This window comes from Rhamphochromis longiceps, linkage group LG19 (assembly GCF_057381845.1).
Source record: "Rhamphochromis longiceps isolate RC_006_pf linkage group LG19, R_longiceps_female_GT1.1, whole genome shotgun sequence".
NCBI classification, from domain to species: domain Eukaryota; kingdom Metazoa; phylum Chordata; class Actinopteri; order Cichliformes; family Cichlidae; genus Rhamphochromis; species Rhamphochromis longiceps.
The window spans coordinates 20214627-20239189 of record NC_140575.1 but is presented as its reverse complement, the minus strand read 5'-3'; the positions used below and the strand labels follow the sequence as shown (position 1 = coordinate 20239189).

The following is a 24563-nucleotide window of genomic DNA, read 5'->3' as shown; positions in this document are numbered from 1 at the left end:
TTTCCAGAGATATTATAGTTATGTAATATGAGTATAAATGTTCTTACCAGTGAATATCAAAAGCACAAAAAAGAGGAAATTCATGTTTACATTGATTATAATATGACAAATAAAAATATATCTTTCTGCATTTAAATTTCTTACAGGCTGAGCAGGCACAGCACTGATGCAACTTATTAAGCTGCTGCAGTTAAAGCTTCTGAAACAAGATGAACATCCCACAGTTTTTCATACAGACAATCTGAAGGGGTTCATTTTTACAGCAGCAGTCTCCCAGTGGCCACCAAGCCAACTGCAGCTTAATTTCCTTTCTCCAGAGATTCTGATACTGATTATTCTCTTAGGTTTGTTTTTTTCTTACTTTTCTGAAGATTTGTTTGCTCTTTTCACAATTTTACTAAACCTCAAACCAGCGGTCTTCATCCTTTATTGGATTGACTGTGCAGCTGCATGTGAGGCTGATGGTGATGCAAAATTCTGATTTACAAACAAATCTATTGCTTCCAATAAATACGGTATGGTCTAAACTCTTTTGGTGTGCACAGACACACAGATGTAACAGTTAGACATGTGACTTTAAAATGTTTTGGCTTATTCTTTGTGCAAGTGGTAATTGGTGTTAGTCATTAACTTTTATCTGATATTAAAAGTAAATGCACCAAATTGTTTTAGGTCAGTTCTGTGTAACTTTGAAGATTTGTAGACTGCTCCATCTGTATAAAAATTTAATATCAAACCAAACAAGCCACAGCCCCTTCCTGTTATATGTGATGTGTGACAGACACACTTGCTATTTGTATGAGTGTCTGGTCTGTGTGTATCACTGTGACTGGCAGCGCAGTAGTAGGTGCTGCTGTCATTCATATGCAGCTCAGTTATTTGTAGAGAGAAGTTGTTTTTGGATGCCTCGAGAAATGACTTTAAGCGTCCCACAGTTTTATCATATTCATTTAAAAGGTAGTCGACTGGAGCTCCGTGGTGGTTCTGTCTGTACCAGAGCATGGTGTAGCTGCTCATGCTGAACCCTGAACCCATTTTGCACTCCAGCGTCACTGTTCTCCCTGGGTCAGACATTTGATCTTCAGACTGAAGAACAACAACAGTCAGACCTAGAAGCCATGAGAGAAAAAACAGAGAAAAAAAAGTGAATTTACTCAGATTTGTCACTTATATAGTAAGTATAGTAAATAAAGTGTGAGTAAATTCACAGAGCACCCACCAGAGTGAATAAATAATGAGAAATAAATAACTGCTATAACCATGTTAGTGATGAGCTGCCTTCAGTGGAATGATACAGCAGATGCAAACCTCACCACATTTAACGCAAAAGACATCATGAACTGAGATCACATGATCACATGATTTGAGAAGTATCATCTATCATCACTCTCCTTCATGATGGACTGCTGTTCTTTTTGAAATGTTGCCAGTATTCTGTGCTGCTGTGACATTAATCTTTTGTTCCCAGCATCATGCAACATCATTGCAAATAAGAAAAAGTTAGTGTCTACATTTTAATTATATTAAAAAAATATTTTAAATTATATGAAATTATTTTACCTGCCAAACTTATAAGATGACTGGTTTTGATCAACTAATTTACTTGATTAAAGCCAGAAGCAAAACATGATATTGTGATATGAGATTGTCACCACAAAACTCCTTTTTGAACATGTTAATTATAATGGATATTATTTAACTGTTGTTGTATTATTTTAACACGTTCAAATTAAAGCCACACATTATGTTACATTACAATACACAAAGTTATAAGATCACCTATATACTTTAATAAATTTGACTGTTATAAACTACAGTAGAAACTCAAAAATGACACCAGAATGGAATAAACAGAGAAATCCCTTTTTCTGCTATGTTTATTTCATTGGACTGTTTATGCTAACAATTACAGCTTCACCTTTTAAGGTAAACGTTTGGTTCTTTTTACACCATGTAGCCTGCAAATTGAATAAGAATGATGATATACCAGATGTACCAGTTAAAGAGTTAAATATATGTCAGCAAGTGAAGTTGATGTGTTGTAAAAAGAAGTACTTGGCAAGTGTAAAAACATTTTTAAAAAACTTTGACAAGGACCAAACTGTAAACAATGAACTCAGAGGGTCTCCAAAACTGGTTAAAGGAAGTGGGCACCCCAGGCTCACTGGTGTGTATGTGGAGTAAAGATACTGTGAGTTTGAACCACTGAAAATTTGGCTAAAAACACATTTGTTTTGAGGCACATTTCAGCAGCCTGGTTCAGAAAGAACAAGGTTTTTAGCATTGGCATTACACCAAAACACATCACTGTGTGCTGGCAGCACAGAAGTACATGGCTGAGTCTGATACAATCACGCTGCTGATGCTCAGAGCTCCTGTTTGGATATTTTCTCTTGTAATCTCAAAGCGATTGCCAAATTGTTCTTCCTTGACAGGGACATTGCCGAAGTAGCTGTATCCTATGAGGCTCATTAAACCATTTTCTTTTTGCTGGTACCAAAGCATTAGATAGAAGTCATTTTTATCATGACTGCATGTAATTTCAACATTGGATGTTTCATTGACTATTCTTGGATGAGATGGTTGAAAGGTCACACTGCTGGCTTGACCTGCGTAGGGAGAAAGGCAAATGTTAAAGAAGCTAATGTTGAAGTCATGTTAAAATAAGAAGTGTTGTAAAAAGTGCAAGAAAATTTGAAATAATTATTTGAAAGCAAGATGAGAAGAAACCCGATCACAGCTGACATCCTCCAAGTTTGTGCTGTTGTAGGTTAAACACGGTTTTTATCAGCGAAAGTCTGTAAGAGACACATCACACCTGCAGGTGTAGGAAAAATGCTTTTAGTAAGGGAGTGGCATTAAGCCACATCACTGTGTGCTGGCAGCGCAGAAGTAAACAGCAGAGTGTGACAGTTCTGCGCTTGGAATAGTAAGTGTTCCTGTTGTTGCGCTTCCTCTTGTCAACTTGAATTGTTCTTCAAACTGACCCTCAAATGTTTGGCGGGTATTTTGATATCCATACCCAATGAGGGTCATAGACTGATTTTCTTTTATATGCTGATACCAGAGCATTACAGGAAGGTTCCCATCATTATGACTGCAATTGATCTGGACTTCACTTTTCTCTGCCACTATCTGGGGAGTCGATTGCTGAAATGTAACAGCACTCACCTGACCTGCAGAGAAAATACAATAACCATCTTTGTGCAAAAACAAACCAAACAAAAAAAAATCCAACAAAATTACCTCTAAAAAACGTATATTTTAAACATGACTGTTTAGGCATAGAAGTATATAAAAAAATAGAGACTTTCACAAAGACCTGAAGTTTGACATCTTACAGTAAAGACTGATGAAGAAAGAGCCAAAGGCATACAATGAAGACATCGTCAGGCACTGATGTGACAGGAGTAGTTCTCTGAGATTAAGACTGTGAAGCAGTAGCAGTGTCGGGTTAATTCATCACCACATCCTCATGATAAAAGCTTCAAACTACGTGCTGTGCCTCCACCTATCGGTTGAATTGGTTTAGTCCTGCCCCTGTTGTGCTGCTTTTTAAATTCTTGATCATAATTAAACCAGTTTGAATGTGCTCCCTGCTAACTTTCCACTTCTTATTTGAAATAATGAATGTGACAGTTCTTCCACCTGCTTTTTTACCAAGTTATTTATGTCACTACTGCTATTTCAAACTGTTCAGTGAATTTTCATTACCTCTTTTATTTAAATGCACTCTTCTTCTACATTAAATCCATAGCATGTAAGTGCAGTTTCTCCACAAGTCCAAAGAATTTGTCACCCGGTTAATTTGTAAAGATAAACCGACAAATAGAGAGATACTTATTGATCCTACAAGAAAATTATTGTATTACAGAAGCAAGGTTTTAATGGCAAGGATTTTCTGATATGTTTTGCCTGATGTGGCTGCTTTTTGACCATATTTAGACATTTTTCTGGCCCAGAGACTTAAAATGAAGAGTATCATTGATTGTTGGACTGATCTTGGCTGAACTAGATAGTTGGAAGATAAAACTTATAGTATCCTTAAGTATAGATTCTCATATATTTAGATTTCCTGACTTTTTCTGTGCAGTAAAGAAAGTTGAACATTTAAAAAATCATTTGGATTTCTATCTAACTTTCATAGCATCATGCTGATGTTTTTTCAATCCTTTCCTTTTCTCAAACAACTTCTTCTTAATATTATCATTACCTGTAAAACTTGCTTCCAGTTCTAATAAAGACTGTTAGAGCACTGATATGGTGTCACATGGTTTCTGTGGTTTCCTGTTGGGGTATTAATATCTGCTTGACTATTATGGAGGTTTTTGTATTGGAGGATGAGCATGTTTATCACTGTGCTTACTTGCTGCTCCAAAATATTCTCCGCTGTCTTCGGGGTGTTTTGGGTTCAGGATGTGCAGATAACCAGTTTTCTCTCCATCTCCACTCACACTGAAACGACCTTCAAAACCCGGCTCAACTTTCGGGGTTTTATAATATATGTAGGCAACCAGTTTCATGGAGGTGTCTCCTGCTGAGCGGTGATACCACAGAATTGTGTCATAGCTCGAGATGTTATGAGTTAAGGTCAGGTTTATTTGAATGTTTGGTTTTCCTAAGAGTTGAGTTGGAGACTGAAAAACTTGTTTTTGTTTATTGGGGTAAACTCCTGTAAAGAAATAAAGAAACACTGTTAGGTGGTGCTGTAATGTGCTGCTGCTGGAGAATAAAAACCTTCAGCTTTATTACTGGAAAACAGTGGTGGAGAAGGTGTAAATATTTCACCTCCAATTCCTCCATAGTAAGGTGTTTGTAGAGCGTTCATTTACAAATACATTAAAGAAGAAGGTTAACTAATTAATTACCTTTAATCCAGAGAAAGGTGATGATGGTGATGATAAAATAAGCTGGTGCCATGTTGAATCTCAAGAACTGAATGAAGTCTTTCCTGTGCTTTGAGAAACAGAAGGAGGAACAGGAAGTGATGCAAAGAGATCAGCGTATAAGATGAGATATAAAATAGTCTTCCAAGAAGCCAGACATTCATTTAATTTTTTAAAGTGGTCTGTAACAATAGTACTCCTGTTTGTCTTATTTTGAGTTTCTCAGTTAAGATACTGACTCCATTTTTTATTTGTCATTTATCTTCTAGCATTAAAAAAACATTTGGATTGGCTAATTACAGTATGATTACTATTTTCATCTGAAAGGCTTTTATTTTAGTATATAGGATGTTCAGTTAAGTTTAAAAATGGTTCTCCAGGTGTTTTAGATGTGTATCAAAGCGTTTCTTTGGACACTGGTTACTTTTGCTATTGTAGTGACTTCTAAGAAAAGCTGTCATAATGATGGCTAAGGTTCATGGCCTATCATTACATGTTTCAAATGATGAGCCATGTATGAGATCAATGGAATTAAAAGCAAATGTTTGTTACAAAGATTCATGTCACCTTCTTAGGATCATCTGCCAGGCTGTGTGAGACTCTTCTCTAACTATTAGGGATCAGGTGTATATGCTGGCTGACAGGTACTGTTGGACTGGTTACTGGACTGGACTGGTACAGTTTCTCTCTCAGATTTCACAAGCAGTTGTTTTGTCTGATCTTGGTAGCTTGAGTGTCCACGGTTTTGTGTGGAATCTCGTGTCTGACGGGTGTTTTCACCTAACTGATAAATCATTTATTAGTCATTTGCAAAATTTTTAATGGTAAATATTTTCTGATTTCCTTTGCCAGATGTGGCTGCTTTTTGACTGTATTTGGGCTTTTTAGTTGGTCCAAGACTTTATTGAAAAGTCATTTGTGAGTTGATTACAAAAAGCAGAGAAGATCTGAAGGCAAACAGATCTTCTGTTTGGTGCACAAAAATAAATAAAACTTCAAATAGAAACATAATGTACAGAGCTTAGGTTGCAATCTTACCAAAAATGAATAGTTATTATTCATTTGTTGTGTATTTAAATTGTATCCAAGTTGCAAATCACCCATGAACGACTCTCCAATATGAAGATCAACATCACCTGTGAAGCCTACATCCAGTTCTATTGAAGACTGTTGTTAGAGCACTGATACTGTGTCACATGGTATCTGTGGTTTCCTGTTGGGGTATTAATATCTGCTTGACTATTATGGAGGTTTTTGTATTGGAGGATGAGCATATTTATCACTGTGCATACTTGCTGCTCCAAAATATTCTCCGCTGTCTTCGGGGTGTTTTGGGTTCAGGATGTGCAGATAACCAGTTTTCTCTCCATCTCCGCTCACACTGAAACGACCTTCAAAACCCGGCTCAACTTTCGGGGTTTTATAATTGACATATGCAACCAGTTTCATGGAGGTGTCTCCTGCTGAGCGGTGATACCACAGAATTGTGTCATAGCTCGAGATGTTATGAGTTAAGGTCAGGTTTATTTGAATGTTTGGTTTTCCTAAGAGTTGAGTTGGAGACTGAAAAACCTGTTTTTGTTTATTGGGGTAAACTCCTGTAAAGAAATAAAGAAACACTGTTAGGTGGTGCTGTAATGTGCTGCTGCTGGAGAAGAAAACCTGTGCATGTCAGCTGATTTCTGGGAAAATGGTGAAAGTAAATATTTATATACCACCTCCAGTTCTTCCATCTGTAAAGCATTTTAAGGGGATTCATTTACAAATATATTAAAGAAGAAGGTTAATTAATGAATTAATTACCTTTAATCCAGAGAAAGGCAACGATAAGATAAGCTGGTGTCATGTTGAATGTCAAGAACTGAATGGAGTCTTTACTGTACTTTGTAAAACCGAAGGAGGGACAGGAAGTGATGCAAAGAGACCGGCGTATAAGATGACTGTTCCGCCCTTCTGCAGCCCCTAATCTCTTTGCAGGGGCAGTGCAAGAGTGTTCAGCTGTTGCTAATTGATCACACCTAGTCAGGTGTGGATGAAGGCATACCTGAGGCAGGCTTTCAGGAAGGCTTACTAGTCTTTGTCATAATGGTACTCAATATTTTAGTCAACTTGTTATGTAATTTAAAATAACACCTCTTCTCTGTGAAACTCTGGTATTAGTCTGTGGCTGGGCGTGGTTTGCGATACCGCTGCATGTGAGATGGACACACCTGTGCAGCATCTACAATCATGCCTCGCTGGCATGTTAGAGGTGAACAAAACACAGGCAGGGTTATGGGCTGGTACTAGCAGTTGTTTTGTGTTATGATCTTAACCGATCTTCAAGTAAATATGGCAGTGTAATCCACAAAATTTGAATAATTGTAATTTTAATTCAAACTGTTTAATGCAGACTGTCTCCATGTTGGAACATGACAACATGGAGACAGTCTGCATTCATCAGACGGAGCCAGACGGGTGGATTTTTCACTCCAGAGAACACATCTCTACTACTCTAGACTCCAGTGGCGGCACACTTCACAACTCTTTGCATTATGCTTGGTCATGTAGGGATTTGATGTAGGTAAGATAATCTTAATCTAAATTAATCTGAAGGCCACATGAAATTTGGAGGTCTGCAGCCATTGAATCTGCAGAAAGTTGGTGACCTCTGTGCACTATGCGCCTCAGTATCGAGTGACACTGCTGTATGATTTTATGTTGCCCACCACTTTTTTTGGCTGAGTTGCTGTTTTTTCTAGTTGCTTCTAGTTGACATTATACCACCAATAGTTGACTGTGGACTTGTTGCACTGATGGCATACTGTCAGAATACTATGCTTGAATTCCTGAGACTGAGCCCTTCTTTCACATTGATTTTATGCACCTGTGGCAATAGACGTGACTGGAACCCCTGAATTCAATGATTTGGATTGGTGAGTTAATACTTGTGGCAACGCAGTGTATGTCTGAAGGGTGAAAGGAAAGCAGTAGTGTAATACATGTGCTGATAAGCTGGGAACTCGGTAAACCACAAAAACAACCCATGATTGTATGGGAGATACTTACTCTTTAACCTACATTCAGGGGTGAGCAAAAAAGAGGTTTTTGTTAAGAGAAGATGGATGTTTGATGCAGTGTGCTTCCCTAGCTGCACAAAAGTAAGTCGCAGTGTGCTCAAGCGGTTTAAGGTTGATTATGGTAAGCAAGCTATGCTTTTTCTCTCCTTCCAGATCTCCAGATAATTTGAAATGTTTTCTAAATGGCTCCTCAACGCTGTCATTGTTGAACTTTGCATATCCATATCCAACAAGTTTCAGAGCCGTTTCTCCGCGTCGCTTCTGGTACCAAAGCATCACTCTGTAGTCAGATTTTTCATGTTTGCACAAAATCTCAACATTGGCATCAGCCTTTTTGATGACAGAAGGAGACTGATGGATCTGAACCCCGAGTGAAAAACCTACAAAAAAACCCAACAACAACTTAGATTTACTTAAACAATGAAACAAAATAGAAACTTGCTGATCTAGAGGAAAGTTGAAATTACCCATAAGATGACCTAAAATAAGTAAAATGATCATTTTAGTTCTATATCCTGTGCAGCTGCGAGATAAATGTGATACTGATGAGGGTTGTCACTAGTATGTATGTTTAAAAAAAAAAAAAAAAAAAGACATGAGGAAATGATGTATGTATCACATGACAGGGATCCCAGAGAGCAGCTGGATGACTGAAGGTTGCTTAAAGACATAAAACCACAGTTGATAAAAGATGTATGCATTTAGTTTTTGTGTAACTAACAGGAAATCTGCCTCAGTGTGCATATCGCGCTGCACAGTAATACACCGCGCTGTGCTCAGACTCTTTTAGACCCGCTATAAACAGAGACCCCCTCTTAGCTGTATTTCCACTTAAATCTCCAGTGATGTTGCAATACTTTTCAAAATCTCCTTCATATTTTATTGTGCTATAGTCCACATATCCAATTAGTTTCAGAGCTGTGTCTCCAGGTGACTGCTGGTACCACAGCATCACTCTGTAGTCAGTTTTTTCATGGGTGCAGATTAGTTGTACATCATCACCAGCATTTCTGATAGCAGCAGAGGGAGACTGACGGACCTGAACTCCCAATGAAATACCTGCTGTAAGCAGAGGTTGACACATCAATAATATAAAATGTGAAAGCAAAGATTGTAAATCACATTTAAGTGTGAAGCAGTTACCTGTGAGGAAAAGGCCAAAAAGAAATCTGATCATTGTGTAGAGTTCTGACATGAGCTACAAAAAAAAAATGCTGTATCGCAGCATTTAAATCAACAGAGTCTGTGTGGCAGGTGCTTTCTCACAGAGCTGGGTGTCATTGCATGAAGAAACCAGTGTGATGTAGGCAGAGGAGGAGTGGCTTCATGTGATTTATCTATACAAGCTCTCCTTTTATTAGATTTCACAACAAATGATGTTTTTGGACAGCTTTCCTTATAACAAACATAAAAAACGGTCACAAAATACGTTAGCCAATGAAAACATGATTACATCAAACCACAGTACAACCACAAAAGCAGGTGTATGTGATCAGTTTATTCCCTATCTTCTTTTTAAACCACTGATGATTCCACATTGTGCAGTTTTTGTAAGGTTCAAAGAGCCTTTTTGTCATTGTGCTTCTCTCGCAGCACAGTAGTAAACTGCATTTTGCTCTTCTCCTGTAAGTTTAACTATGAGAGAACTCTTCTTTGCTGTATTCCCAGTCAGGTCTCCAGAGATGTTGAAATTATTTTTATATAGCTCTTCCATTGTGACATCTTTGGAGTATAAATACCCAATGAGTTTCATAGCTGTGTCTCCAGGTGGCTGCTGGTACCAGAGCATCACCCAGTAGTCTGTTTTATTATGGGTGCAGAAAATCTGAATTTTGTCACCAGGTTTGCCACTAGGTTGTGCGATAATATCAGAGGGAGTCTGATGAACTCTAAGACCCTCACAAACACCTGTATGAAGAAAAAAAACTGAATATTATTAGTTATGCTCTGATCAATACTGAACAAAAAAACTAAACTAAATGTACAGTATTAATCAAACATCAACAAATATAGTTGAAACAAGTTTTTACCTGCCAGGCAAAAGAGGAGAAACGTGATCATTTTGAGAAACTGCTCAAAAAGCGACTCAGACTACACATGGGCTTTTGCATGAGATGAAAGTGACTAATAGTGGCTGATAGTGATGGTAACTGAAGTGATAAACACAATTACTCCCAGACAGAAAAAGGCTTCAGCTACTTGGGAGGAGCCAGGAGTTCAAGTGAATTTATGAGGACTGAGAGAGCCTAAAAGAAAAACCCAGTTAATCAAAGCTCCAGTCAGTATAAGTGAGGCAAAAAGCTTCTGTAGTCTTCTGTAATCTACATTTTGTGATGTGATAGTCCCAATGTCAAAGTTTTTTTTGCTGGCTAAATATTTTGCTTCAGAGATGTCTCCATATTCAATTTTCCCCCCAAGAAGTTTGGAGAGGATGAAGGTCATGGTCTTTCCCGGTCGCTGAATGTACCAGTATGTCTGGATATAGGTAAAGCCTTTGTTATGGCTGCAGTTCATCTCTGCAGAACTGGACACATAACTCCAGCTGATTTTAGGATATTGAGTAACATCCTGGCAGTGACCTGTGCAGAGAAAATACAACATTCAAACAGAATTTGATATCTTCTTATATAATCTGAAACACAAAAGTGTATTTACTCATTTTTTTCCCCTCATTTAAACATTTTCCATATTCATTGATGAACTATTACAGCAATCTGTTTATAAAATAAGCAGAAAATATCTCAGGTATTAGTTGGCAATATTTTAAATAAATAGTATAAATGTTCCAGGTATTCCTTGACAGAGGGAAAAAAAGAAGCCATAACAAAAATAAACTTGGTTGTTGCAGTGCACACCATGACTATAGCAGAAAATATTTCCATTTCAAATGTTAATTATTAATTACTACCTTGAAGCCAAAGGGGAAAAAGTACAAATCTAATGAAAACCTGCATCATGATAGTGCTCCAGTTTCCTGAGATGCTGCCACTGCAGATATACTGAACATCTGAGGGCATTTAAATACTGTGTGTTGCCTGACAGAAGGAAGCTAACTTTGAAAAAAAAGGAGGGGAAAAAACCCTCTTCGCAGGTGCTGGTGCAGCACCGTGTGCTGAGGGGGGAACACATGGTGAGGTTTTTGTACTGAAGTGCAGTGCTTTCTAGCATTGTGTTGAGTGACAGCACAGAAGTACACTGCGCTGCTGTTTGGGCCCAGTTTTTCGATTGTTAGTGTGCAAGTCTTATTTTTATTCGCATCTCCTTTTAATTTCACATCAAGTCCTTTCTCAGGATTATCCACGGTGCCGTACACGTATCCCAAGAACTGCAGATGTCTGTTGTTCATTTGCCTATACCAGAGGATTCGATCATAGCCCTGAATACTGTGAGAACAGTTTATTTTGACTTCTTCTGTTTCCTTTGAAATGTACAGCTGGGCTGGAGTCTGGTAAATTTGGGAATTCAGAGAAGAACCTGTTGAAAAGACATAAAAAAAAAACCTCTGACTACAAATGTGACAAATTTTCCACATGTCAGTTTGTGCATGTATGATTAACTAGATTAAGTTGAGTAAGTAACCTTTATAAAAACCAAGAAGAGCAACACTTTAACAACAATATATATTTGCAGCTCCTTACTGAAACAAGTGCCGGAGAATAAAAAAAAATGACCAGAAATAAAGTGTTTAAGTTAATACAACCGATCTACTTCTTCTGACAATTAATCCTAGTTTTAGAGACCATAGGAACCTCATGGTTGCAAGCAAATACCTCTTTAAAACATTTTAAAGAATAAATACAATACTAATTTTTACCTGAAACATGGAAAAAACCAACAAGAGAACAATACAAGAGAATGATCATCATTGTGTTCTCTGACTTCAGTTTAAGAGCAGTCTGGTTATAGGTTAGCCTTTCAGGAATACAAGAGACCAGGTTTTTAAGGTGGGTGGTGTCTTACGGGTTCCTGCTCTTCTATATGTTATGTTAAATGCTGCTAACCACCATACACCGCTGCCTCAACAAAGATATGCTGCCATCTTGTGAAAGAAAGTAAAACAAACCCTCAAGAATATATTCAAAGTTAGTCAGAAAACAGTCCCTTTGTAAAATCATTAACTTATTATTCATTAGTAGATATGAATGTGTTCACTCATATTCACAAGACAAGTTATTTGTCACGTTATTAATAATCTCCCCATTCACACTTCCCTTGTGCTTTTGGAAATTAGTTTTTTCCTTTTCTGTTTCCGTTTTTCCCTGTTTCCCTTGTGTTTTGTGTGCTTTTGCAGCATTTTTCTTATTGCTGGTATTTTCTTAAGTTGAAGTCCAATTTGGCCTCTCAGGGCCACCGTTGGCTACTTCAGGCCCCGATTAAGACCAGGCTCCTTGTCAGTCACTTAAATTGATGAGATGCAAGTTTAATGATAAATACATATTGATTAATTTCTTTTCCTTTTTTTCATTTTATTTTTAACATGGTTAAAACCAGCTTTTTAATCATTTGAATTTAGTTGTTTTCAGTCCCATTGCCAAAGGTGTGTACAGTCAAGCACATAGCCATTTAATCTGTCTTTGACAATGTTTGTGGAAAAATGGGTTCTTCTAAAGAGTTTCAAACACGGTTCATTAATAGGATGGAACCAATGTAACAGTCAGTTAAGTGGTTATGTAAGTGTTACTGGTATTAAAGTGGTATTATTGCAAAGTCCATGCATCTGTGGCAAAAGGCACAGTGCATCAAATTCCCCAGTGTTCTGCTCACTCAATAACTGGGATGAATGTCAAAATAAAACATAGCACTGATAATTTAAAGTATTGGTCAGTTGTTTCTTATAAACACCATTGCACCAACGGACATGACTAAGACTAACCTGTTTATTTGACAGTAATATTTAAACTATGTTTGACTATAAACAGTCTTACTGAAGGCTTGAGGTGTTTGTTTAGTATAACAGGATGTGGCAACTGTATTTCATTATTGCACAGAAGAACCTCATATTATAATATCTGATCTGGATGGGGAGCAAGACCAATGTTGGCTAGAAGTGTGATCCAGGTGCAGAAGGCTGTGAGCTACAAAACTGAAATGAAAAAGGGGTAAAAAAGTAGCTGACAGGAGGTTTTTGTATTGAGAAACAATGGAATATAGCACCGTGTGGCTAGCAACGCAGAAATACACTGCACTGCTGTTCGGGTTGAGACCTTTAATTGTCAATGTGCAGGTCTCGCCTTTAGTTGAACGCCCAGTCATCGTCACATTTACTCCAGTCTCTGGATATTCTTTATCGACATTCATGTATCCCAGGAGCTGCAGCTCATTATTCTTTGATTGCTTGTACCAAAAGATTCGGGTATAGTCCTGGATATGATGGACACATTTGATTTTGGCAACTGTTTCTTCAGATGTGTAGAAAGATTCAGCAGGAGTCTGTTGGACTTTGTCAATGTGAGAAGACCCTGCTGAAACAAGTATGTCTGCATTAAGGAGACTAATGCAAAACAATTATGCAGTAATAGAATATTTTAATTATAGACCTACTTAGCAACTTAAATAAAAATAAAAGAAACAATAATATTTACCTGACACCTGTACAAGTCTAAAGATTAAACACAAGAAGATGATCATGATGCAGTGTTTTCTGAGTCTCAGTCTATTTGATGCTGAGGTTCTGCCTTACTGTAGGCTGGTATGGCGATTACTGTATTCCTACTTCAGAGGAAACCCTCCCACTATGTAAGCATACAGAACCTTTAAGGGTGGGTTGTATCCCATCACTTCCTCTTTTAACATTAAAGCCAACTACTCGTGCACACCACTCTGGACCAAAATGTTTGAGAAGAAGCAAAAAAACCCACACAAAGCAGTTTAATAAAGCTTGCTTTTTACCCTAGGTAGTGTTGTAAGCTCTAGATGTAAAACCTTCAACATCTCACACGATGCCAGTATTTTCATACCTAAACAGTTTCCTTCTTTTCTCTGATACTACTAATTTGATAGTGCTAATATACTGTTCAGCTTTTGTGTATTTGGATAATTTAAGAACAGATAAGGCTTACTTAAAATACAATAAAATTGAGGATTGGAGTCATCACTGCGGTCCAATCCTCAAGTTTAATTTACTGAAGACATATTGAATATTGAGGATGCTTTTTATACCAGGATGTGGTAACTTGAATGCTGCATTCTTGTTCATAATGAATCTTAATGTTAATATGTTAAATGTCAATATGTGATCTGGGTTAGAGGACAAATGCGTGCTGGTTTGAAGTGTAATACAGATGCATGGGGCTGTCAGCTGAAAACTGAATTTGTTAGTAAGGGGTAAACGAAATGCTGCAGGTGTGTGTGTGTGTGTGTGTGTGTGTGTGTGTGTGTGTGTGGGGGGGGGGGTTCTATAACAGGACATGATAGCAACAAATGTTGCTTTGCTGCTCATGAGGAACCTTCTATTTTGATATCTGATCTTTGTGACACCAACATTGGTTATAATATCTGATTCCAGGTGTGAGAGGCTGTGAGCTGTAATACAGATATTCAAAAATGTGTTTGATAGGTTTTTGTATGGAAGTCTAGCGATGTGCACTACTGTGGTAACTAGCAGCACAGAAGTACACTCCACTGCTGTTCAGTTTGGTTTCCTTAATCGTTAATGTGCAGTTCTTGCCTTGACTTGCACTCCCTTCCATCACCACATTCACTCCAGCCTCTGGATTACCTCCTGTTAAAACCATGTATCCCAGCAATTCTAATTGTTTCTTTGACTGTTTGTACCAGAGGATTTGGTTATAGCTTGAAATATTATGCAAGCAGGAGATTTTAGCATCTTCTCCATTTGTGTAAATATCAGCTGGAGTCTGGTAGACTTTGTCGCTGTAAGAGGAACCTGCTGGACAGATATCAACCAAAAGAAAGAGACAATTCATTAACTTAAAACTTAAAAATGATGTATTTAAAAATTCAATTTATATCTTGTTATATTTCTAATACTCTTTAATTCTGGCTTAAATATATTCAGCACAATTAAGCTGTTACCTGAAACTAGAATACAGTTTAAATGACAGCTCAGGAGTAGAATAATCACGATCATCATCTCGCTATGAAAGGTGTTGTATGGTTGAAGTAAGACTAAATCTGCTTTAGAGCAAACAGTCATTCAGTGGGTGGAGCTTATTATTAGAACTGTCACGGTGTCAGCCTTCTTCAATTTACAAGTCATTGCAATGATATACTGGAGTGCCATGACAGGAAATGTTACAGGTGCACAGGGCTGTGAACTCTAAGAAGAGATGAAAACTGATGATTGGGAGGTTTATGTATTGGGGAGCAGTGATACATCGCACTGTGTGACTAGCAGCACAGAAGTAAACTGCACTGCTGTTCACAATGAGTCCTTTAATTGTTAGAGTGCAGGTACTGCCTTGAATTGCGCTCCCACTTATTTCCACATTGGCACCAGTCTCTGGATATCCATCATTCACATTCATGTATCCCAGGAACTGCATCTGATCGTTCCTTGATTGCTTGTACCAGAGGATTTTATCATAGTACTGAAAGCTGTGAGAGCAGCTGATTTTAGCTGTTTCTTCAGCTCTGTAGTATATTTCTGCAGGATTCTGCTGGACTTGGTTATGGAGAGAAGAACCTGTAAGATGATTTATACAAAAAATATTTTCAGGACAGGAGTTTAAGACAAGAACAACTATTTTTTTCATTACATAAAATACAGTTCTTGAATCACTGGTACTCATAAACACATTATCCATTTGAAATACAAGGAACAATTAAGAATTTATTACCTGAAACCAGAATAACGTCAAAGCTTAGCAAGAAAAAAAATATCATGATGCTGCGTTTTCTGATTAGACTAAACATCAGTCTGTATAATGTTTCTGTAACAGTGTGTACTGATTCCATCTCCTTATAGCCCCTCCCATCAGGGAAGTAGCACAACCTTTAAGATGGGCTGTATGGCCTAGTATTTCCTCCACTTCTTGACACTAACCAATCAACTACCACTGCACACCACATTTAGAAATGTGCATAATAACTCTTGCGGGTAAAAATGACTGTTTAAGCTCCAAAGTAATCATATTTCTCGGTAGCTGAGCAACTCACAAACACGCATACGACTGCAGCCAGTTTAGACTGCTGGGTTGAAAGTGATACACAAATGTTACTAGTACCATGTTGATATGATTGCAATCAGACTTTTATTGACTCCTGTCCCATTATAAAGGTCTACCTATAGATATCCTGTCACTGTGTCAAAGATAGTCATGCAGTTGTAAGAAGCTATGACTAGTAACTCTCTTACTCTGTGCTAAAGACCAACACAAAAATACACTGCACTTATTTGCATTTCCATTCATCTTGACATCAACTTCACCCTCTGGAATTCACGACTTCCTAATACATATTAAAGAAAGATTTGGCTGCTTGGACATGAACCTGTGAGAAATGACAAAAAAAAACTTTTTTACAGATCACAACAACAATGGAAGCACGACTCAGTGCAAGGCTGGGATGTTAAGAGGCTTGTGAGTTCATTATCATTGTTTTAAGACATGCATCTTATAAAGCCCTTTCTTTGTTTGCTTAAAACTGCATTTGGTTATAAGATCTGAAAGCTACATGAGCAGTAGATTTTTGAGCAATAAGAGCAGCCTTGTTTGTGTCAACGAAACAAAAACAGTGAAACAATAAAGAAATGTTCATCTGAACCCCAAAGATGAGAGCTGATTCAACTGAGAATCAGTCAAGTTTATTGTGTTTACATCTTTTTAGGTGCTGATTATATCGACCTCTGTAAAAACAGATCCAAAATTCAAGTATTTAAACTTTTTTTCTAAAATAACTACTTCGTTTAAAGGTCATCAGTCACAAATTCAACAAATTCAATTCAACAAGTTGATAATGACGTGTGAGAATTTGTAACATCTTTGTGTTCTTGCTGAAATAAGACAGTGCACATGTTTTGAATACTGGAGGATGTGGTGGTTTAAATAGTGCCTTGCTGCTCATGAGGAACATTCTGTTGTGATATCTGATCTTTGTGAGACCAAGATTGGTTATAATTGTTGACTCCAGGTGTGAGGAGCTGTACAAAACTTGTGGTGTTAGGTTTTTGTATAGAGGTGGAGTGATTTGCAGCGCTGTGGAAACTAGCTGCACAGAAATACACTCCACTGCTGCTCGGTTTGATATCCTTAATCGTCAATGTGCACTTCTCGCCAGTTCTTGCACTTCCATTCATCATCACATTCACTCCAGTCTCTGGGTTGTCGTTGTTTAAATACATGTATCCCAGAAATTGTAGCTGTGTCTCTAACTGTTTGTACCAGAGGATTTGGTTATAGCTTGGAATACTGTGTGAGCAGTAGATTTTAGCATCTTCTCCTCTTGTGTAAATGTCAGCTGGATCCTGGTCGACTTGGTCACTTAAAGAGGAACCTGCTGAAGAGATATCAAAGTAAGCCACAACATGTAAGAATATGCCTTAAAATTATGCTACTTAAAAAATACAAATATACCAACATTATAATAATAGTGTAGTTTCTTATTAAAATGCACTTAATGTATTCATTGTATTACCTGAAACTAAAATACAGTTAAAATAAATGCTCAGAAGTAGAGTAATCATGATGCTGTGAAAGATGTTCTCAGTTGTGATGAGAAAACAAACTCAAGTAAACCATCATTCAACAGGTGGAGTCTTATTATGTCCTCAGCTGATATCATAGCTCTGACAGCCATGACTACACATTCAGCCTACCGGTTCAGTATAAAAGTCAAAGATAGACTGCCACCTTATGACAGGAAACATTACAGGTTCAAAGAGGCTGTGAGCTGTGAGAAGAGCTGAAGTTGGTTATTTGGGAGATTTAAGTGAAATGGAGCAACCTCGTTGTTTGTAAAAGTGACAGTAAAAACAATTTATAGCTGAAATCAATATAACTTTAAAGGGTGAATAGGAAGATGATGACACTGATGACAAATTTTATCTCTTTATAATTTGTAGATGTTACACTTGTGAACAAAATGTACATTTGTTTTAGACTTCTTTCAACAGTGTTGTTGTTTGTAGTTTAATGACTTGAAAAGCAACTTCATTGTAGTTTAATTCTTTTTTCCTTGTTTAGTGACAGAAATGTAGTTTGTTTTAGTACTGAACAAGTGCATTAAAGTCAAGTTCAGTGTGTTAAGTGAAAATTCAAAGGACAGCTGAATGGTGATTATCACTGAGAGAAGATCAGTGCGTTTATGTATCTGCAATTAATCAACATCTTCTGTCTTTGCAGAGTTCTCTTCTCTTTAAGAGCAGAGCAAAAATCTACAATAAAATAGTGCTCATGTTGAAATCCTACACGGGAGATATTGTTATTATTGGAGGTTGATTTATTTATTTATTTAGAAATGTGGCTTCTTAAATGTGTAATTGTGTTTATTAGGTTTTTGCATTGAGGTGCAGTGATGTGCAGCACTGTGGTATCTAGCAGCACAGAAGTACACTCCACTGCTGCTCACTTTGAGATCCTTAATCGTTAATGTGCAGTTCTCGCCTTTTTTTGCATTCCCTTCTATCATCAAATTCACTCCAGTTTCCGGATAACCTTTGTCAATGTTAATGTATCCGAGATATTGTAGCTGTTTCTTTGACTGCTTGTACCAGAGGATTTCATCATAGCTTTGAATACTGTGTGAGCAGTAGACTTTAACATCCTCTCCTTTTGTGTAAATGTCAGCAGGAGTCTGGTCGACTTGGTCACTTGAAGAAGAACCTGCGGAAGACATCAACCAAAGAAAAGACCCAAAATAGAAAAATAATAGAAATGTGTTATAAAATGCAGCTTAAATACAGTTATAACTGTAGCTGTGGATAACACTGTTCTAAAGTGTATTTAATACATTCATGGCATTACCTGAAACTAGAATATTGTTAAAATAGATGCTTAGAAGTAGAATAATCATGATTCCTTGATGCTCTCAGTTCTGCTCCTTTGTGCAAAAACGTTCTTATGAACAAACCATCATTTAGCAGGTGGAGTCTCAGCATCCTTATCTTATTATCATAATCGTCATAGTTTCAGTCACTACCACCAATTTACATTTGTGTTTCAGTGTAAACGTTTGAGTAAAAGTATACTGCCACCTAATGAGAGGAAGCGTTACAGGTTCACTGGGCTGAAATGTTGTTATTGGGAACAGTTAACAAGAAGAAGATGAGAAGAAGATGATCGTGATGTTGTGTTTTCTTGCTGAAGTAAATATCAATGTACTTGATATTACGTCTTACTGTATGTTATTATGCTCATTATTTCTCCCTCCCATCAAGTAAACAGACCCAACCTTTTAAGGTGGTTTGAGTTGCACAGACTGGCCATCATCCTAAAGTTTTCCTTTTTACTTTGAAGGTTATTAATCTTTGTTTTGTACATTTTGTCCATAACAGTACCTCCTACTGTATTTACTCACACTGTAACTGTAACTACTCCATCATTTTAATCTGTGTAATTAAAAGAATCTCAAAATTAATTCTTAGTGATTGGTAAAAGAAAAATTGTATTTCCAAATGTTTAAAGAACATTTTTCAGTATAGAAGCTACTACGTTATTTACAGCCCACTAAAGAACAACAGAGGAACAACTCTAAATATATGTAAAAATTTGAGTCCTCAGCGTGCTGAAATCAGATGCCGCTGATATTTTGAATATTAGAGGTACTTTTGATAAAAGGATGTGGCAGCTTACATGTTGTATTGCTGCTCATTGCAGCAACTTTCTATTATAATATCTGATCTTTGTGAGACCAACATTGGTTATAATGGTGGATACCAGGTGTAAGGAGCTGTGAGCTGTAATCCAGATATTGAAAAGCTGAGATAGGTTTTTGTATGGAGGTGCAGTGATGTGCACCACTGTGGTATCTAGCAGCACAGAAATACACACCACTGCTGTTCAGCTTGATTTCTTTAATTGTTAATGTGCAGTTTTTGCCTTGATCTGCATTCCCGTCCATCTCCACATTCATTCCAGTCTCTGGATAACCTTTGTCAATATTCATGTATCCGAGATATTGTAGTTGTTTCTCTGACTGCTTGTACCAGAGGACTCGGTTATAGCTGGGAATACTGTGTGAGCAGTAGATTTTAGCTTCTTCTCCTTTTGTATAAATGTCAGCAGGATCCTGGGAGACTTGGTCACTTAAAGAGGAACCTGTTGAACAGACATCAAATAAAAAAATATGACACAACATCTTATGTAAAATATAAAATGCAGCTATACAGCTAAAATTGAAGCACTATATATACTGTGTATATATACTGAACATATTCATGGCATTACCTGAAACTAGAATATAATTCAAATAGATGCTTAGGAGCAGAATAATCATGATGCTTTGTGGTGAATGATGTTCTCAGTTGTCCTGATCATTTCCAGTTTTCTGTCTGAGTAAACTTTAATAGGAGGAAACTATCATTCATTGGGTGGAGTCTCAGTAATCCTCAGGTTATTATTAGAATAATTCACATGAGTAAGTCTGACTAGCGATATACTGCCTCCTTCTGAGAGGAAGTGTTACAGGTGCGAGCGGCTGTGAAATGTGTACATAGGCATTAGCATGACCAAGACCAGCCTCATTCCCTATAAAACTGACGAGTAAAAGAAAAAAAAAAACGTCCAAAAATCTAAATGTTTCAACTTTTTATAACTTACAACAACAACAGAAGAACACACTGGATGGCATGCCTGCTGTTAAAACAGGACATTGAGGCTACTCTTTACACAGGCTTATCAAGATTGGACAAAAGAGGATTGGAAAAAGTTTTTAGTCTGATGAGTCTCAGATTCAGATGATAATCAAAAAGATGTGTAAACAACGTGAAAGTATGGATCCACCCTGTCTCATATTAACAATTCAGGTGGATAATGGTGGTCTAATGGGTTGGTGGATATTTTCTTTCAACTTTTGGCTGCTCAGTACCAACTGAGTATCGTTTAAATGGCCCATCCTACCTAAGTATTGTTGCTGCCATGTCCATCCCTTTATGACCACACTCTACCCATCTTTTGATGTCTGCTTCCAGCAGGATAACACAGCATGTGACAAAGCTCAAATCACCTTAAACTATCAATATGTCTGACATATATGTTTGAGAATTTTTGTCATCATTTTATTACGTTAAAGTAAAATAGTGCAGATCGTTTGAATATTATAGGTTTCTTTTTAAAACAGGATGTGACACTTTTATTCATAGTCAAAAGCTAATAATAATAATCCCCTACAGATATATTTGCCATTGGAGATTGGCCTCTATTACAAGATGTGACAGCTCAAATGTTGCATTGTTTTTTTTTAATAAGGAACCTTTTGTTATAATATCTGATCTTTGTGAGACCAACGTTGGTTATAATGTCTGATTCCAGGTGTAAGTGGCTGCAAGCTGCCATACAGAAATTTTTAAAATGTGTTTTGGAGGTTTTTGTATTGAGGTGCAGTGATGTGTAGCACTGTGGTATCTAGCAGCACAGAAGTACACTCCACTGCTGCTTAGTTTGACATACTTAATCGTTAATGTGCAGTTCTTGTGTTGTCTTGCATCCCCGTCCATTGTTATATTTACTCCAGGTTCTGGATAACTGTTATCATAATACATGTATCCAAGCAGATGTAGCTGTTTCTCTGACTTCTTGTACCAGAGGATTGTGTCATAGCTTGGATTACTGTGCCAGCAGTAGATTTTAGCTTCTTCTCCTTTTGTATAAATGTTTGCTGGACTCTGGTGGACTTGGTCACGTAAAGAGGAACCTGTTAGACAGACATCAAATAAAAATAAAACATACTATCTTGTGTAAAATATAAAATCCAGCAATACAGCTTGTAGCACTCTATAATACTGTGTACATACTGAACATATTCATGACATTACCTGAAACTAGATTATAGTTTAAATAGATGCTTAGGAGCAGAATAATCATGATGCTTTGTGATGAACGATGTTCTCAGTTGTCTTGATCATTTCCAGTCTTCTGTGTGAGTAAATGTTTATAGGAGGAAACCATCATTCATTGGGTGGAGTCTCAGTAATCCTCATGTTATTATTACAATAATTCACATGAGTAAGTCTGACTAGCGATATACTGCCTCCTTCTGAGAGGAAGTGTTACAGGTGCGAGCGGCTGTGAAATGTGTGCATAAGAAATTAAAATTGATGATTGATAAGTTTAAAAAGCATTACCGAGACCAGCCTCATTCCTTATAAAAATTAACAAGGAAAACAAAAAAAGCAAAACAATGTAAATAAATAAATGTTTCAATGTTTTCAACATCTGAAACCACAATAACTTTAAAAGCTATGTACAAGAAATTATCATGATGATTTACGTTTGTTCTTTGATGCTTGACAACAGATCTAAATGAACACACAGCTTCAGGCTAATAGAACGTCAACAGTAATTTAAATAAGCTTGTCATAACCATTTCAGAATTCACAACATTTCATACCTTAAAGTTGATGACTACAACAACAGTAGAACACACTGGATTGCATGCCTGCTGTTAAAACAGGAAATTGAGGCTACTATTTACAGAGACTTATCAAGATTGGAAAATGTTGACTAGTCTGATGAGTCAGATTCAGATGATAGTCAGAAAAGATGTATAAACAACATGTATATCCACCCTGTCTTGTATTAATAATTCAGCTGGACAATGGTGGTGTGATACCAGCTGACTATTGTTTAAATGCCCTATCCTACCTAAGTATTGTTGCTGCCATGTCCATCCCTTTATGACCACACTCAACCCATCTTTTGATGTCTGCTTCCAGCAGGATAACACAACATGTGACAAAGCTCAAATCACCTTAAACTACAATATGTGTGACATATGATATGTGTGGGAATTTGTGTCATCATTATACCATCTTCAAATAGATAGTTTTGTAGGTTTCTTTTTATAATGGGATGTGACACTTTTTAAAAGTTCTGTTATAATATCTGATCTTTGTGAGACCAACGTTGGTTATAATGTCTGATTCCAGGTGTAAGTGGCTGCAAGCTGCCAAATTTTTAAAATGTGTTTGATAGGTTTTTGTATTGAGGTGCAGTGATGTGCAGCACTGTGGTAACTAGCAGCACAGAAGTACACTCCACTGCTGCTTAGTTTGAGATACTTAATTGTTAATGTGCAGTTCTTGTGCTGTCTTGCATCCCCGTCCATTGTCATATTTACTCCAGGTTCTGGATAACTCTTATCATAATTCGTGTATCCAAGCAGTTGCAGCTGTTTCTCTGACTGCTTGTACCAGAGGATTGTGTAAAAGTTTGGATTACTGTGTGAGCAGTGGATTTTAGCTTCTTCTCCTTTTGTGTAAATGTCTGCTGGAGTCTGGTTGACTTGATCACTGTCCGAGGAACCTGCTGAACAGACATCAACCAAAAGGACCACACAACATATAAGAACAAGAATAAATAAAATATAAATAAGAATAAAACATGTAAATTATAAAATGCAACTATAAAGCTGAAGTTATCAGACAACAATATGTTAAACATATTCATGGCTTTACCTGAAACCAGAAGTGAATTCATCAAATGTATAGCTACAAGTAGAATAATCATGATGGTTTTGTTGTTGAAGATGTTTCCAGTTGTAAAGATCTTTTCAAACATTCTTTCTGAGTAAACTCACTTTCAAGCAAGGCATCATTCAGCAGGTGGAGTCTTATTATATCCTCAACTTAATTGTGTAATTGTCAGTCTGTTAGTGATGAACATCACACTACTGGTTCAGTGTAAAAGTCAAAGATATACTGCCAGCTTATGACAGGAAATGTTACAGGTGCATGTGGCAATGAGCTGTGGGAGGAGATGAAACTTGTGTTTGGGAAGATTACGTGTTGATGAAGAGTGATATGAATCACTGTGGTAAATAGGAGCACAGAAGTAAACTGCACTGCTTTTTGGAACAGGTCCTTCAGTTGATCACATGCAAGTCGGTCCATTTGTTGCAGTCCCATCTATACAGGAACCATATTGGTTTGAAAACAAACTGCTATAGTGTAGGTTGATAATGCTACAGTCATGTCCATGAGTTCTTAGTGACACAATTTTGTCTCCGTATACCTGCAAAGTGGATTTTAAATACGCAACATGCAAACTTTCAAAGGTTTAACAAAAGAAATGTCCAGAGTGTCCAAATCAATTATCTGTTTCATGTTTAGAAAGAAGAGAAGGATTGGTCTGCTCCACAACACAAATAGGCCAAAAGACCACAGAAAAGGGGATAATCTGAAAGGCCAGACTTTTCCAGAAAATAGAGACTGTACAGTTCAGAAAAAGCATTGTTTGGACATTTGAAACCAAGATTAATTTTTACCAGAATGATGGAAAGAGCGAAGAGAAGGAGAGAGCGATGAAGGAGACAACTTTTGATCTGAAGCATATCATGATCTATTAAACATGGCGGAGTCACCATTGGCATTAATGAATGCCGCTGGAGCTGGCGCACTGCAGTGGAAGTGAAGCATTGCTTATAGAGGAGCAGGATAAACTGTGATGTGTACTGAGCTTTTCTCTTGGTTGAAAATGCAAATGAATGATGACCCACAGCATAC

General features: G+C 37.2%; 1 gene segment (V, D, J or C); it reads right to left on the bottom strand.

The window, feature by feature from the left end:
- Positions 1–18916, bottom strand: part of LOC146646599 (T-cell receptor beta chain C region-like) — a 34913-nt gene extending 15997 nt beyond the window's left edge. The window contains 2 exon segments of the C gene segment in view: positions 18448–18726; positions 18868–18916. Coding sequence covers positions 18448–18726; positions 18868–18916 — 328 coding nt within the window.
- Between the last annotated feature and the right edge of the window lie 5647 nt (positions 18917–24563).